Source organism: Colletotrichum navitas (assembly GCF_030913465.1).
Source record: "Colletotrichum navitas strain CBS 125086 chromosome Unknown LY79scaffold_252, whole genome shotgun sequence".
NCBI classification, from domain to species: domain Eukaryota; kingdom Fungi; phylum Ascomycota; class Sordariomycetes; order Glomerellales; family Glomerellaceae; genus Colletotrichum; species Colletotrichum navitas.
In genome coordinates this window covers 12,570-27,254 of record NW_026850798.1, presented here as the reverse complement: position 1 = coordinate 27,254, position 14,685 = coordinate 12,570, and the positions used below count along the sequence as shown (strand labels likewise).

Genomic DNA, 14,685 nt, shown 5'->3' with positions numbered 1-14,685 from the left:
TTAAGAATAGTCCTATATACTAGCTACTATCTAGTAAAAAATTAGCCTTCTAGAAGCTTAAGTTACTAATAGTATACCTAGGAAATAAAAGGCTATTTATATAGATCTTAATATAAAGTTTATAATAATTAAAGAGGTAAAGTAATTATAGCAAGAGGCTAGTAAAGTAAAAAGTAATATAAATAAATCTAGTGTATTTAAATTACTTAGTAAGGCTAAAAGCTATATTATTATAGTATTAAGAGGTTATTAATAGTTAATTAAATAAAGTAGTATTAGTTATAATAGCTTTATTTTTAGTATACTAAAATATAGGGGGTGCTAAAAAGTGGGTAGGTTAACTTATAGCTAGAACTTTATAGATTAGCGCTTAAATTCCTGATGTAAAAATAATGTTTAACGTTAGACCTAATGCGTTAGTAAAGCTTTATTCTAAATCTTATCCTATATCCTAGAAATAATCTCTAGCTATCTAACGTTAATTTATACAGCTAGCATACGTAGACTTATAAAAGCTATAAATAGTTTATAGGCTAGTAGAATAGCCTACACTATAAATATATTATTATTATTTAGACAATTAGGACACAGATGCTTATTAGCATTTTAAACACTAAGACCCCACCCTACAACTTAGACTACCCCTTAAGTTAGACTATACAAAAAAATCATTATTTTAGCCTAATAGTTACTATTTATTAATTATATAGATTAACCTATATAAATGCTAAACTATCTATATTATAAAGAAGGATTTACCTCTGCTCTTTTTTTTACTGCCTTTACCTCTACTATTACTTTTTCTGCCTTAGCTAGTGCCTTTACTGCCTTAATTACTGCCTTCCTAGCCTCCTCTTTAGCTTACTCCTTAGCTGCCTTTTCCTTTGCTATAATAATACTCTCTATAGTAGTAAAGTAAGTATTTAGATTAATAGTAACCTTGCCCTTTTTATACTTCTTTATATAGTCTAGCTAGGCCTTAAGTAACTATATCTTTTTACTGTTCTCTGCTAGTGTAGTGTTTATATTATTAAGCTACTTTTCTACCTTTATAAAGAGTAGTCTCTAAGTATTATAATCCTATTTATTATCTTCCCCTTAAGGATCCTATAGACTCTAATACCTCCTTAAGTCTCTTAACCTTTAAAGGGTTTTAATAGTAAACTATTAGGGTATACTAGGCTTAGTAAAGAAGCTAGAATCCTATATTAGAGCCTTTAAGTTATTAGTATTATTATTTAGGTTAATAAATTTACTTATAAGGGGCTAAGCTATATTTATAGGCTATAACCTTATTACTAACTAGCCTACTTAGATATTCCTCTCTATAAAGGCCTCTCTTAATACTTTAAAATAATAGTAAAGAAAGTTCTACTTCTTAATTAAAGTACTACTTAGGTCTATAAATACCTCTAAGACTTCTATTTAATAGGCTTACTTTAAGGAAGAAAAAACTAAAATATTAAGAGGTTAAGTAATATAGCTAGTATAAGGTAGTAAGTAAAGTAAGTAAATATCTTACTAAAAGTATTCTTATATAAAGTTATTAAATATATAACTTTTATACTTATTTATAATAAAAAAAGTCTTAGAATTAAGTTTCTTTGCCTCTAGTGTTATAGCTAAGATAAAGATAGTCTTAAGCTAGTTAAAGCCTATCTTATTTAAAGTCTAGTTATTCTTTAATAATATAAACTACTATTAAGTAAAAGATTTAAGTTTAAGAGGAAACTACTGTTATTATACTAAAGCTCCCTTAAAGATAACTAAAGGAGGTAATCTTTTACTATCTATAGAGATATACTTAAGAATACTTGTCTAAGTGTAGGCTTTAGAGACTTAGATATATATAGATTACTTACTAGACTTCCTTAGTACTAAAAACTATTAAGCCTCCCCTTTAGTAATCCTAGTCTTATCTATATTTTATTATAAATATTATAAGATATCCTTAATAATAAAGAGTATAAGTAAATAAAAAAGCTCCTTAATCCTTTCTTTAGTAATATACTTAATCCTCTTAGAGCTAATCTTCCTTGCCCTTAGGGTCTTTATAGCTAGATTTCTTTATAAAAATCCTTTTAGCTACTTTCTGCCTAATAGCTATAAATTATTACTAGCTCTAAGGACTCTCTAGGCTATCTCCTTAACCTATAAATAACTAAGTATAAAGCTAAAGGCCTCCTAAGATAAAGCCTAGTTAATAAGGCACTTTTCCTATATTTAACTAAGCTATTAATAGTCAGCTTTAGCCTCTTTAATTAATATAGCACCTTAAAGGTAACAGTAAAGTATTATATATAGGATACCCTAGCGCCTAGCTACTTTATAATAGCTACTATTAGCAAGGACTTTATTAATTACCCTTTTAAGTAACTTAGGGGTATAGTTTAGTATTCTAAAGTATTTAGTATTTTTAAAAGAATTAATTTAATTTTTTGTTGCTAGGATATTTTAGTTTATAAAAGGTAGTTAATTACTAGAAGCACAAAAAAGGGGGAAAATAGTCAATGTGAACACATGGTCCAACTTAGGGGGTGGTCCAAGTTGTAGGGTGGGGTCTTACCTCGTACTGACAAAGTACAACATAAAAGTGGAGGCACCCCCTTCTTGTTTGTACTTTGGCGACTGCTATATACCTTGGCACTTCAACACGTACCCCGTGAGTAGGACTAGGATTAGCAGTACTAACTTAGGACACATCTCACCTCTGATTGCCTTGCGTTATGGCTATAGCTGCCTGCTGACGGGTCAGCCAATTTTGGCGGCCAACCAGCCGAGCCTTCAGCCCTCCAATCCGTTTTCGGCGGTGAGCCCAGCAGGCTGGCACCACACTGCCCCCAGCGAAAGTCAATCCCTGTCGCTCCTCATCAGCGCCAAGATGAGCGAGAAAACGCACATCTTCAGTGATTCGCCAGTTCCAACTGATTTAGCATCAGCAGTCCCCATGTGTATCTCCATTCTGCAGTTTGTCAGGCTGTGCTGACCTAGCGTTGGTGGCTGTTGCTATTATCGGCCTGGCGTAACCCTGATGTTGTTCCCGGGTGTATTGCCCACATCACACTCTACACCACAGCATATTGTGGATGATTATCAATACCGGGTATTGCAGGAGGCACAGCACCAACAGCAGCGGCCACGAGACTAGAAGGTTATCACAAACGATCTCATGTCTGATGCTGCCTCTTCATGTATATAACATTGATGATGGAACCTATATACCCGTCTTTCCTCTCCTCATCATCACAACCAACACGATCAAACAACTTACAGATCTAGTTCTATTTCCTGTGCTTTTTCCTTCTGATTTCCTTGTTTCCATTGTTGGTCAGGATTTACTCTCTGTCGAAAAGTACATCAACTATCACTAGAAACAAATAATAACAGTAATCATGATGCACTCTTCAGTCATACTGTCTTCCGCCCTCTTCGCGACGGCCGCCATCGCCGCCCCGGCCCCTTCCAAGACCATGTCCTCCACTCCCACCTCCAACACAAGCTACTCTTACGACGATAACAACGGCGGGTCTATCAACGACGTCCTTCCCCCCCTAGTCCCCATGAACACCCGTTCCGGCAACCAGGATCTCATTACCAAGCTCATGACCGCCCCCACCCAGCAAGAGCGCGTCAAACTCCTCAACCAGCCCGGCGACTTTGTCTTCAACTTCAATGACTCCGGCGCCCCGGAGGGCTCAGAGTCCCGCGGCAAGGGAGGCTTCTCTACCTCCGCCACAGCCAAAACCTTCCCCGCCCTCATCGGCAACGGCGCCGCCATGACTCTCGGCTTCCTTGGGCCCTGCGGGATGAACACCGCCCACGTCCACAATCGGGCCACCGAGCTCAATGTCATCGTCAAGGGCCGTCTCGTCACCAACTTCCAGGTCGAGAACGGCGTCGAGCCCATCGCCAACACCATGAATACCTTCCAGATGTCCGTCTTCCCTCAGGGAGCCATCCACCAGGAGTTCAACCCCGACTGCGAGGATGCCGTATTCGTGGCCGGCTTCAACAACGTCGACCCTGGCGTTGAGCAGGTTGCCCAGACCTTCTTCAACCTGCGCCCGGATGTTGTCTCTGCTACTCTTGGTGGTGTCCAGACCATTGACGGCGCTGATCTCGAGAGCTTCCGTAAACATATCCCCGCCAACATTGCTCTCGGCATTGACGCCTGCTTGAACAAGTGCGGGATCAAGCGCAATGCCAAGCGTGACCTCAATGAGATCTTTGGCGCTGCTCAGTAAATTCGTTTGGACGAGACGTCTATCACGTGGGGTTAGGTTATGCATCTGGGGACAGGCTCTTTTGTCTTTAGTGGCCAGTTGGCATATGTGCTAGATTAGCACAGGACGAGTAGGTTGGCGTTCACATATGGCATTAATAACTTTCGCTGGATTATATTCCTAAATTTATATTCTTTTGTCGTCAAGGAAACAATAATCTAAAACACAGGCATTAGTTGAAGGCCTTGCTAAGTTAGCCATGTTTTATAACCAACAGAGAAGCAACAGAGTTAAAGAAGTACCTAAACAGTTATAGAAACAATACAAGTTAATAGGAGGAAAGTCACTGCAGTGGCTCCTTATATTGTAGCCTAGATGCAGCCGCTAGCACAGAGTCGCTCAGTCCTAATCTTTCTATGACGGCCAGAGAGTCCCCCACACAGATTGTCTTACGCCTGTCAAGCCGACTGTGGGGGTAGCCGCGGTCTGCGCGGTTCTTGGAGAAAGCAAGTGGACCAGAGGATGAGCCTGCTCTAGCATTCTGCCTACTGCAGCGCTGCTAGATTCAGACCGTTAGTAAAACCATTATGTATTACTTGATTGCATTCTCAGACTCGTACTGATCACCCGATATCAATTGCCTAATCGAGAGGAACACTTAATCCAATACGTGGTGATCTGCCAATGTTACAGCGGATCACCAAAAGGCAGTGGGGCAGACCCATGTATTGGTTCAAGTATCAGAGTTGATGCACATCAAGTTTCAGAGTTTGTTAAGCTAGAAATGTTGTAGAGCTAAAAATGTAAGCAATGTCATAATAAGCAATGTCGCAGTGAATGACTCTCCTGACCTACCCCGGAATTTACAGGGTACGCGACACGACTTGGCAAAACAACCCCCTACTAGCGCCGTGATGCTTGAGACCTAAGAGTCAGTAAGTATATCACAACCTCGACTTAATAGAATCGTTGGAGCTGCTATAAAGATGGGTTTGAGCATCGCTCTTGTCAGATTCTGTTTTGATAGACATCGCAATCAACTCAATACTTACCACGCTCAGGCATTTTCTTTTACATTTAATTACACAACCAAACTGCTGTGCAGTGTTTCTAATTCAACTCAGACGACATGAAGTTCACCGCTATTCTATTGACTGCGTTGGCCACCAGCATTCTCGCCCAGGAGTAAGTAAAAGCCTACTACCTCAAGCCCCATGAGTGGGCCCGTCAGCCTTTTTTCAGGCTGGAGGGTTTCCAAACGTGAACAACCCTTGTAGCTGAACTACACTTATATTAATACTACTTTGCTAGTTGCCCAACTCGCAACGTCAAACTCGACTGCAAGTTTGTTGGCAAAGGGGCTGATGGCCTCGATCAGTTTGCGGACGAAAACTGCTGCACATTCCCTGCTCGTTGCGGGAACGGCGATGGAGGTCAAGTGTGCGAGCTTGTAAGCCCCAAGGCACAGGGGAAGAAGAACCAGAACAGAAGAAGACGGCTTTAGGCCGCAGAACATCGTCAGCTGGGCAACTGGCCATCTGGGGATTTATATTAGATGCCCGCTTGTTGCTCTTGCAGAGCGAAGATAGGGAGGCAAGAAAGGGTATGATAACTAGTTATTCAGAAGGAATAGATATCATTAGCGTCTTTCTATACTGTGACTGGCTCAGTTGTAATACTATCCCCTGTTTCTACTTAACCTAAACAGTAATAGACATGAGAATAGGAGGGGGGGAGTAAGTTCTAATAAGAAAATCTATATTAACCTAACTCTGCTTTAAATATACTAGATTACTGTTTATAATCTAAAGCTTTTAATTAAGTATGCCTATTATAATAGGGTTTAAATATAAACAACTATAGTATTGTTTTCTATCCTTAAAGTAATATCTCTAATAGTAGTAAAGAAGAAAGCTAGAAGAAGACTCTAAAGTTTCTCTCTATAAAAGATATAGAGGGTGTTATAGCCTTAGCTATAGATAAAGACATAAGTAGAGCCTATACTAGAAATAACTCTTAGCTAAGTAGTACTATACCTTACTCTATATATAACCTACCCTTATATCTAAATAATCTAAAGATAACTTATTTACCTCTTTGTATTGATTTAACTACTTTTTTTTAAATAATTATAGTATTCTTATTCTAATGTTAACTATTATAGATAAATATTAGAGTTATTAGATTAACTCTTATAACTTATTACTAGTAAATTCTTAGATAATAGCTATAGATTTACTAAGAATTTATAGGTAATAAGTTATTTATTTGAATAACTTACCTATAATAATTATCCTTTTTTTCTTTATATATAATAAAGACTATAGTTACTTTAATTATTTATTAATATTATAAGGTAACTAGGACTATAAGGTAAAGTAGGCTATGTAAGTGTGGCTAAGGGACTATAGGGGCCACTAGGGCTAAGTATAGACTACTAAGGGTCATGTGATTAGGAAAAGGTTTACAAAGGATTTATAGGTAATATTGTAGAGAAAGGCCCTACTATAGTTTTCTTTTCCTCTTTATCTTAGAATCTTTACTTTAGGTAATATAGTTACAAGTTATTTAACCTTAGTTATTACTACTGTAATATTAACTACTACTAATATATATAGTTAACTTTATTAACTTATCCTTTAGTCTAACTAACACTAATTAGTAGTTAACTTTACTATAAACTATAAGTAAGTTAACTTTACTATTAAGACTATAAAGTAGTAAAGTATATAAGAAAAAGTAATTATTCTTTAGTAAAAGGTATTAACAGTAGTATTAAACCTTATAATAGTAAAGAGAGTTAGTACTACTAGTAATATAGACTATTTACTTATAAGTAAAAAAGGTAATAACAAGGTAGTTATTATTAATAGTAGTAATAGTAAAGTTAATAAAGGTAATAAAGGTAATAAGTGTAATAGAGAAGGTAATAAAGGCTAGTAGTCTAGTAGGTAGTAAAAAAAAGTATTTTAAGATATAAAGTCTTAATAGTAAAGTTAGTAGTAGTATTATTAGCTATAGTTATTAGTATATATATAGTAAAAAGTATAGATCTTAAGGGAAATCTAGTACTAAACTTATAGTAAGGCTTTAGCTAGTAACTTTATTATTATTATTAATAGTTAAAGGCTTTAATTAATAGTAGCTTTAGTTATAGTAACTTTAATATATAAGGGAGTAAAATAACTAATATAAAGAAGTATAAAGAAAAGTAAAAAAAGTAAAGTTAAATTAAAGGTTAATAATAGTAGTAGTAGCTAAAAGTATAGTAAATCTAGCTAAATAAGTTAGTCTAGTGTAAGCTAGTAAAGGTAATAGTAAGAAAATCTACTAGTAAGTATATATTAGTAGCTAAGCTAGTAAAGAAATATCTTTTATTAGTTACTTTTAAAATAACTTATTAAATAGCTTTAAATAGTAATTTAGTATATTTACTTTTTATTATTATTAATAGTAGTAAAAAGTTAATACCTTATAGTATTATAACTAGTTATACTACTACTTAATATAGTTAAATAGGTAATAGATTTAATAACTTACTAAGAGCTAAAGCTATAGCTAGTAATAGCTAGTCTTATATACTAGTAACAGGTAGAGCCTAGTAAGGTACTAGGTGTTAGTAGGATATTAGCCTAACTAATAAATCTACTAGTAAGGCTAGAAAAGTAGTTTTAAAGGTTAGCTATATATTATCCTATAGTAAATAAATAAGTATACTTATAAATCTAGGTTAATTATATATAAAATAATACTGCTCTCTTTATATAAAGTTAATTTCTAGTTTTGTAATTAACTATTATATTTTACTATATAGCTATAATATTAATACTAAAATATTATATAAGATATATTATAGATTAGTATAGTCTTTTATATACTTTATTCTAGGTTTACTTAAAGTATATTAAGCACTAGGGCTAAATTTATTTTACTAGAATACTATACTATAGTTATTATTAAAGAGAAAAAGTAGTAAAAGTAGTAGATAAACTATTATTAAAAACTAAGTAAGTTACTTATATAGCCTGGCTAATTCTAAACTATATATATAAATATATATATTATAAGATTATTAAGTTTTACACTAAATATTTTAGTTTACAAGTATAAAGACTTAATTTTATTAAGGCTCAGAATGTTAAACTATATATAAGGTAAAATATACTTAGTAAATATCATTAGCCTAAAAAGACTAGACTATATCTTAGTAAAGTCACTTAATATAGCTAGAGTAAAGGTACTTTAAGGGGAAAAGAAAAGATTTAAAGCTAAAAGTAAACATAATTCTTAGATAAAAGCTTATATAGAGGGTTAAAGGGACAATGTACTCTAGTTTTTATAGGTTTAGCCTACGGCCTTTTACGTTAGATGCCCCTAGGAGGCCAGCCGCAAAGGTAGCTACGCCCTTGACACTATAGCGTTTAATACAAGAATAATAATAACAACAAGAGCTTTACCTTCTTATTTAAGAATACAAGTAGTTAGGTTATACTAACTTCCCTATAAGTTGTCTCTAAATAATAGCCTATAGCTGTATCTAATATTTTAATATTTGTGTCCTAAGACATTAACTATGCAGTGTAGAATAAATAGAGAAGTTTACAGGCTATTAATCTTTTTAGTCTATTTGCATCTATAATAATCTGGCTTTACTTACTATCCTCTAGTTAGTATATAACACTGCTTAGGGCCTCTTGCTGGCCTCCTTTACAAGTGCTAGCAGAAGCTAACAACATCTAAAGTGGGTAATTTCTTAATTTTATTTACTTGCTAATACCAATATTTGGCTTTGGCCCTAGGCTAAACAATAAGTTTGTGGTTTTCATCTCTGTAGTAACAATTGATATTGTTGTCACCATTTTTTTGTCTCTTGCAAGCGCGTAATTAACCGCCTTCACAAACGGCGTGGTTTGAAATGCTGGCCAATACGAGCTAGATGGCGTAAGAGTGACTTTGGGCGGGCGCAGTTGATTTGGTTTGCTTTGGAGCTTCTCCCAATCAGCAAAGAAATCATTTACAACAGTAATTGTTGGCTTGTTGATAACTGTGTCCACTACAACCTTAGTAAGTGACCCCAGGTCTACATGTGCCTGCTCTTTAGCCACAGCCCGTATTACGTCAGATAGTTTAAGTCGAGGGCTGTTGTTTCGGTGGAAACCCTCGTAGGCGTTCCAAGCTTGCAAGATAGTAAGCTTGTCCTCACCCTTGTGGAGCTGTAGTGCTGTAACTGGTTCCCGGGAATCCTGGTAGTAGGGCGTATATATATAGTAGAGGCCTATAGAACTCAAGCTCTTGACATTGTAGATGCCACCGCCGGCTCTAAGTGGTTGCCATTTAGGATTTTCAGGGTTTCTTGGTGTAGGCGTTAATTTTGGTTTAGATGTAGGTGCAGCAAACGTGCTATATATTAACAGGAGGAAGACAATAAGTGAGTTTATAGGATACATCTTAGCTAAGAATGTATAGGAAGAGGTAAAGATTACATAGAATAGAGATATTATGTGTGCCTAGTAGAAAGGTAGAGTAGAAACAGTATTGTGTAACGAACCTCTTATAAAAACTAAGGGCCCTGCCTGTAGTGAATAGGGGTTTTTGTTTAAGTAATTAGTATAGTCAATTGTGCGTATATTGTGTGGGTAACTTCTCCTAATCATTGTTCTAACAGGCATCTATTATAAATTGAAAATTGTGCCTGTGCTTATGCAGACATGGATTCCTCCTTATTTGCGTGGGGAAATCTGTCCCAGAAATAACTAACTCATTTCGGCCATTTCCGCGCCGGCGCGCGGGCGCTTGGGCGCAGACACTTTGTGGGGCAGCACTTAAGTCATCAAAGTACCTCTTGAAGTCTCTTGCTTAATTGTGCACAGACCTACGCACAGACTAGATTACCCTATTGCTAAGAAAAAAAGAAAGGGTAGACAGTTAGTAGGGGGGTATTGCAGCTTCGGGGGGGGGTGTCCGGCCAGTAGGGCAGAAGTTCAGGGGGGGGTAAAGCCCTAAGCACCGTATAAATTAAAAAAAACTAACTAAAGGATACTTAGCATATGCTAAGCATATACTAAGTATATACTAATAAATATAGTGTCTACCTTCTATAAATATAGAGGACTTAGTAAGAAGACTTAGGTCTAAGTCCTCTATAGTTATAGAAGGTAAGTACTATATTTTAAAGTATATACTCAGCATATGCTTAGCATATCCTATTAAATATAGTAACTAGCCTCTATAACTATAGTAGACTTAGACCTAAGTCTTCTAACTAAGTCCTCTATATTTATAGAAGGTAGACACTATATCTATTAGTATATACTTAGTATATGCTTAGCATATGCTCAAGCTCTCGCACTTCTCACACTCTAAGCTAAGCCTAAATAAGCCTAATAACCCTAACCCTAGCTACTTTACCCCCCCCGAACTTTTCGGCCCCACAACGGATACCCCCCCCCGAAGCTGGAATACCCCCCTACCAACTGTTCTCCCAAAAAGAAAGAAAACAGATATATCTCTCTTAGCTTAAAGTATATTAAGAATATAGTAGTATAAACTAACTTTCTAAAGAAATTTATCTCTAAGAACTTTAACTTAAATAAAAGGCTTTAGTGTATAATATTAGAGAAGCTCTTTTTCTTTTTTATTACCTTGTAAGTTAAAGATTTATAGTTTTAAAGCTAGTAGTGTAAGGACAAAGGTAACTTAAGAGAAAATAGGTTAGTACTTAAAGATAGTCTAAGATCCTAAGGTTTAACCTATAGAGTGTCTACCTATTAACTACTACTTAGTTTTTATCTCTTAAAGATAAGATGTTATAGAATTATAACTTCTCTTATAAATTTATTAATATATAGGAGTAGCTTAGTATTTTACTTATATACTAAGCTATAGTAGTGTCTTTTACTATAGTAGATCTTATAGCTATCTTAGCTAGTATTAGTTACTATTTATTAAGAAACTATTCTATTAATTCTTAACTTAAAGTAAATAAAAACCTACCTTAATTATAAGGTACTTACTAATAGTAATATTAATTATAATAAAGTTGTCTTTAGGCGTTAGTAGAGGTAACTAGTTACTATACTTTCTAATTTATAGTAGTATTCTAGCTCCTAAAACTTATTATATAAAATAGATCTATATATTAAAGTAATAGCTTAAAACTAGAAATCTAGAAAAGCTTAACTAAAGGGTGTTTATAGTATACTACTAGATAGGCTTCTATAAGATATAGTAGTATATAAATAGTTATATTGGAAGATAAGAAGACTAGTAACTTTTGTACTTACACTAATATCTTATATAACTAATAAGTTATTTTAATATAAAATAGCTAGAAACTTAAGTGTTCTAACATTAAAGATTACCTATAATACTAAACTTTATATACTCTCTATTTACATCCTTATAACCTGCCTACCTACTAGCCTAGGCTAGACTTAATCCTTATCTAAATAACTATGCTTAACCCATTACCCAGCGGCAGTATCCTTTAAGCTGTGGATGTTGCTTGCCGCAGTACTTTTAAAGACATAGTTAGTAATGATTATAATAACTACATGTTATGACTTACTCTTTCAAAGGCCGTTGCTAATGCGTTTTGGTTTGAAAGTCTACATTCTTTTGTGTTACCAACACTAATGAGGTCGGAACCTCTAATTGCACGACAAGCGCCTATTGTAGCACGCTGATTGAAAGCACCCGATCGAGAGCAACTGGACAAGCGTCAGTTCAAAAGTTGAAATACAAGTGTGAAACAGAATTTACATACTGGCATTGATACCAACCAGCATTAATACCAGTAGCACAGAGAAGTGTGAGAAGGGCAGCGAGCTTCATGGTGTTGGGGAAGGATAAGTGACTTGTCCTTAGGAAATTATAAGTATGGCGTGGTTTTTGTAGTCAAAAAGAAGGAATTTAGAAGTGTAGTGTAGTTTTCCTAGTAAAGAAGATATCTAAGTTCTTCCCTAGCTGTGTGTAAGATCAGCTTATATAGATAAAACTATATAGATTTAGATAATTATATATATTAATGTGTAATTATCTGTATAGCTATTACATCGTAATCTTGTAATTGCTTCTTAACCCCTAAAGATTTAGTATCGGCAAAGCCGTTTGGCCCCTGCTAATAGACCAAGTGGAACCGTCTCTAGTGAAAGTAAGGCTGTATCTTGACCAGTAAATAACCAGAAGATAGTTAGCAGACCCATCGCACTAATGCATAACGTTATAGTAACCTAATAAGGCAAGAGAAGGGATATAGTAAAAGGGTCATGTGTAGTAGAGTTGCGCTTGACCGGGCTCAGCCAGCACGTAAATGCAGGAGAACAAAGAGGAAAAAGTTGGTTCTACCGCTATTAGAACAGCGGCATGACCGTAATCACTACGTACGTTTTTAGAATGCGCACAGAGCTTATTACAGACCCAGGAGTGGGGCAGCCTCGCCTTGACCGTACACTAGGAGTGGGGCAGCCATGACTGAACACTTTGTACCCTAATAGCTAAGACATTAATAGGCTATTCTTATAAAAGTGTAGTTACGACGTGTGATGGGTATATTTAACCGGATAGTCAGGTATTGCCCCACAACACGGGCTTAGACAGATGGCTGGCAAGGGGGTGAAAATGGCTGACATAAGCGCAACGCATCCAAATTAATTACTGTAGCTAACGGCAAGGAGTATCGCGGCCGCTGTAAGGAGTATAGTGTGCTGGCAGAAACAGTGATCTGTATATATCTATTTTCTTACGTAACAGTTGTGTTTCTACTAACGGCGGGCTGGCTAGTGGGCAGCAGTGGATGACCGCCTTCTATGTTAGGACTAGCGTAGCTGATACCCACTAGCCGTTATAGGACAGCTGCTAGCTTTCTCTGGCTAGCAGGTTTCTTAGCTTTGTCCAGATCTAACCAGTGGATACGGTAATTTCTAAGTCAGCCCTCCCCTATTTTGCGCTCTCTAGCCTCCCCTATATTTTATGCACTTTTCTACCTAAACCCTAGTACTTTACACCTTTATATAAATCTTATCTCTTTATAGAATAACTTATAACTTTTTATATAGATAAAAACTTAGTATAAGTATAAGTATAAAGTTTTTAAGTTTTAAGTTTATAGTTAAATACTATTATATAACACTATTTACTTACCTTTATAGTATTTACTATAAAACTATACTTACTTTTTCTTAAATATATACTAATAAAACTTAAAATCTACTTAATCTTAAAACTTATTTAGAGAGTAATTAGCTTAGAATAGTTAAAGCTAGCTTTATTTTAATATTATTAAATCTAAAAATCTAAAAGTACTTAAAATAATTCTTTAGAAAATAAAATTTCTAAGAAGTTTTAAAGTACTTTTATATTAAATAAGTACTATAGAGTCAGAAACTATGAAACTCTAAAGTTAGTATTTCAAAGTTATTTAAACTATACTAGCTTTAATAGTATAATCTTATTTATAGTTTATTCTACTATATTAGTAAAATCTATATATTTATATAATCTCTAATAACTTAATAAGTATATATAGTATAAGTATATAAACATTATTTTAAGATAGTTTATAATATACTTTATTTTATGCTTTTTTCTTTACTCTTCTAGGGTTACTCCCTAATTTATAAAAGATTTTAAAGAGAATATATAAAGTAAAGAGGAGTATAAAAGAAGGGAAAGCTAACTTATAAGTAAAGATAATACTTAATATATAACCTATTAGCCTTAATTACTACCTTATATTAATCTAGTATAGTTACTAGAAAGTTAAATAAGAAGTCCTATAGAAGAGCCTTATAGGCCTCTTTTACCTATATATAGAGGGTATTATATAATAAGTAATATTAGTTATCTCTAGCTATAATAGCTTTACGTTAGTATAAAGAGTATATATTTATTACTTGTTAGCCTTTATAAGGTACTTAGTATTACTACTAGCTAGTATATTAAAGAAAAATATAAAATATAATATAAATACAAAATATAAATATAAAATATAAATATAAATATAAATATATATATTTATATTTATATTTTATTATAAAAGTATATTTTTTTTTACTAATTATATTAAATATATAAAAATTATACTTAAATAGGTTATTATTTACTATATATAGAACTAGTGTATTCTCTTAAGAAATATAACTAGTTAACTAGTATATAAGAAAAATACTTTTTTATTTCTTAAAAAAATAGTTTCAGATTAATATAGTATTATAATAAGAATTAATAGGGATACTCCTAGAATTAATATAGATGCTTTAGCCTTATAGACACTCTAGTATTTGCCTTTCTAATTAGCTAAAAATTTTTTTATTAGTATAACTAAGTTCTACTAGACCTATAGAAGGTAGCTCTCTCTTTTTCATCCCTTTTTATAATAAAGTTAATTTATTTAACCTTAGTTTTATTTATACTATTTATTTATAATAGCTTTATAATATAGTCTAAGGTATAATATATAACT

General features: G+C 34.0%; 4 protein-coding genes across 4 annotated transcripts; 2 read left to right on the top strand and 2 right to left on the bottom strand.

Moving 5' to 3' along the window:
- Positions 1–3,392: 3,392 nt before the first annotated feature.
- On the top strand, positions 3,393–4,244 carry LY79DRAFT_675401 (spherulin-1A; the record flags this gene model as incomplete). The annotated part of the gene is made up of 1 exon (XM_060564437.1): positions 3,393–4,244. One exon carries the CDS (start codon positions 3,393–3,395, stop codon positions 4,242–4,244), a length of 852 nt encoding a protein of 283 aa, XP_060406790.1.
- Positions 4,245–5,254: 1,010 nt separating this feature from the next.
- Positions 5,255–5,727, top strand: LY79DRAFT_685679 (uncharacterized protein; the record flags this gene model as incomplete). Its single annotated transcript, XM_060564646.1, has 2 exons — positions 5,255–5,408; positions 5,535–5,727. The coding sequence occupies exons 1-2, from the start codon at positions 5,353–5,355 to the stop codon at positions 5,725–5,727; spliced, it is 249 nt and encodes an 82-aa protein (XP_060406789.1). The 5' UTR covers positions 5,255–5,352.
- Positions 5,728–8,964: 3,237 nt separating this feature from the next.
- Positions 8,965–9,868, bottom strand: LY79DRAFT_573993 (uncharacterized protein). Its single transcript, XM_060559538.1, has one exon. The coding sequence runs from the start codon at positions 9,668–9,670 to the stop codon at positions 8,987–8,989; it is 684 nt and encodes a 227-aa protein (XP_060406788.1). The 5' UTR covers positions 9,671–9,868; the 3' UTR covers positions 8,965–8,986.
- A 1,696-nt stretch (positions 9,869–11,564) lies between these two features.
- Positions 11,565–12,177, bottom strand: LY79DRAFT_573991 (uncharacterized protein). Its single transcript, XM_060559537.1, has 2 exons — positions 11,989–12,177; positions 11,565–11,932 (listed from the first exon to the last, which is right to left on the bottom strand). Exons 1-2 carry the CDS (start codon positions 12,054–12,056, stop codon positions 11,773–11,775), a joined length of 228 nt encoding a protein of 75 aa, XP_060406787.1. The 5' UTR covers positions 12,057–12,177; the 3' UTR covers positions 11,565–11,772.
- Positions 12,178–14,685: the final 2,508 nt, after the last annotated feature.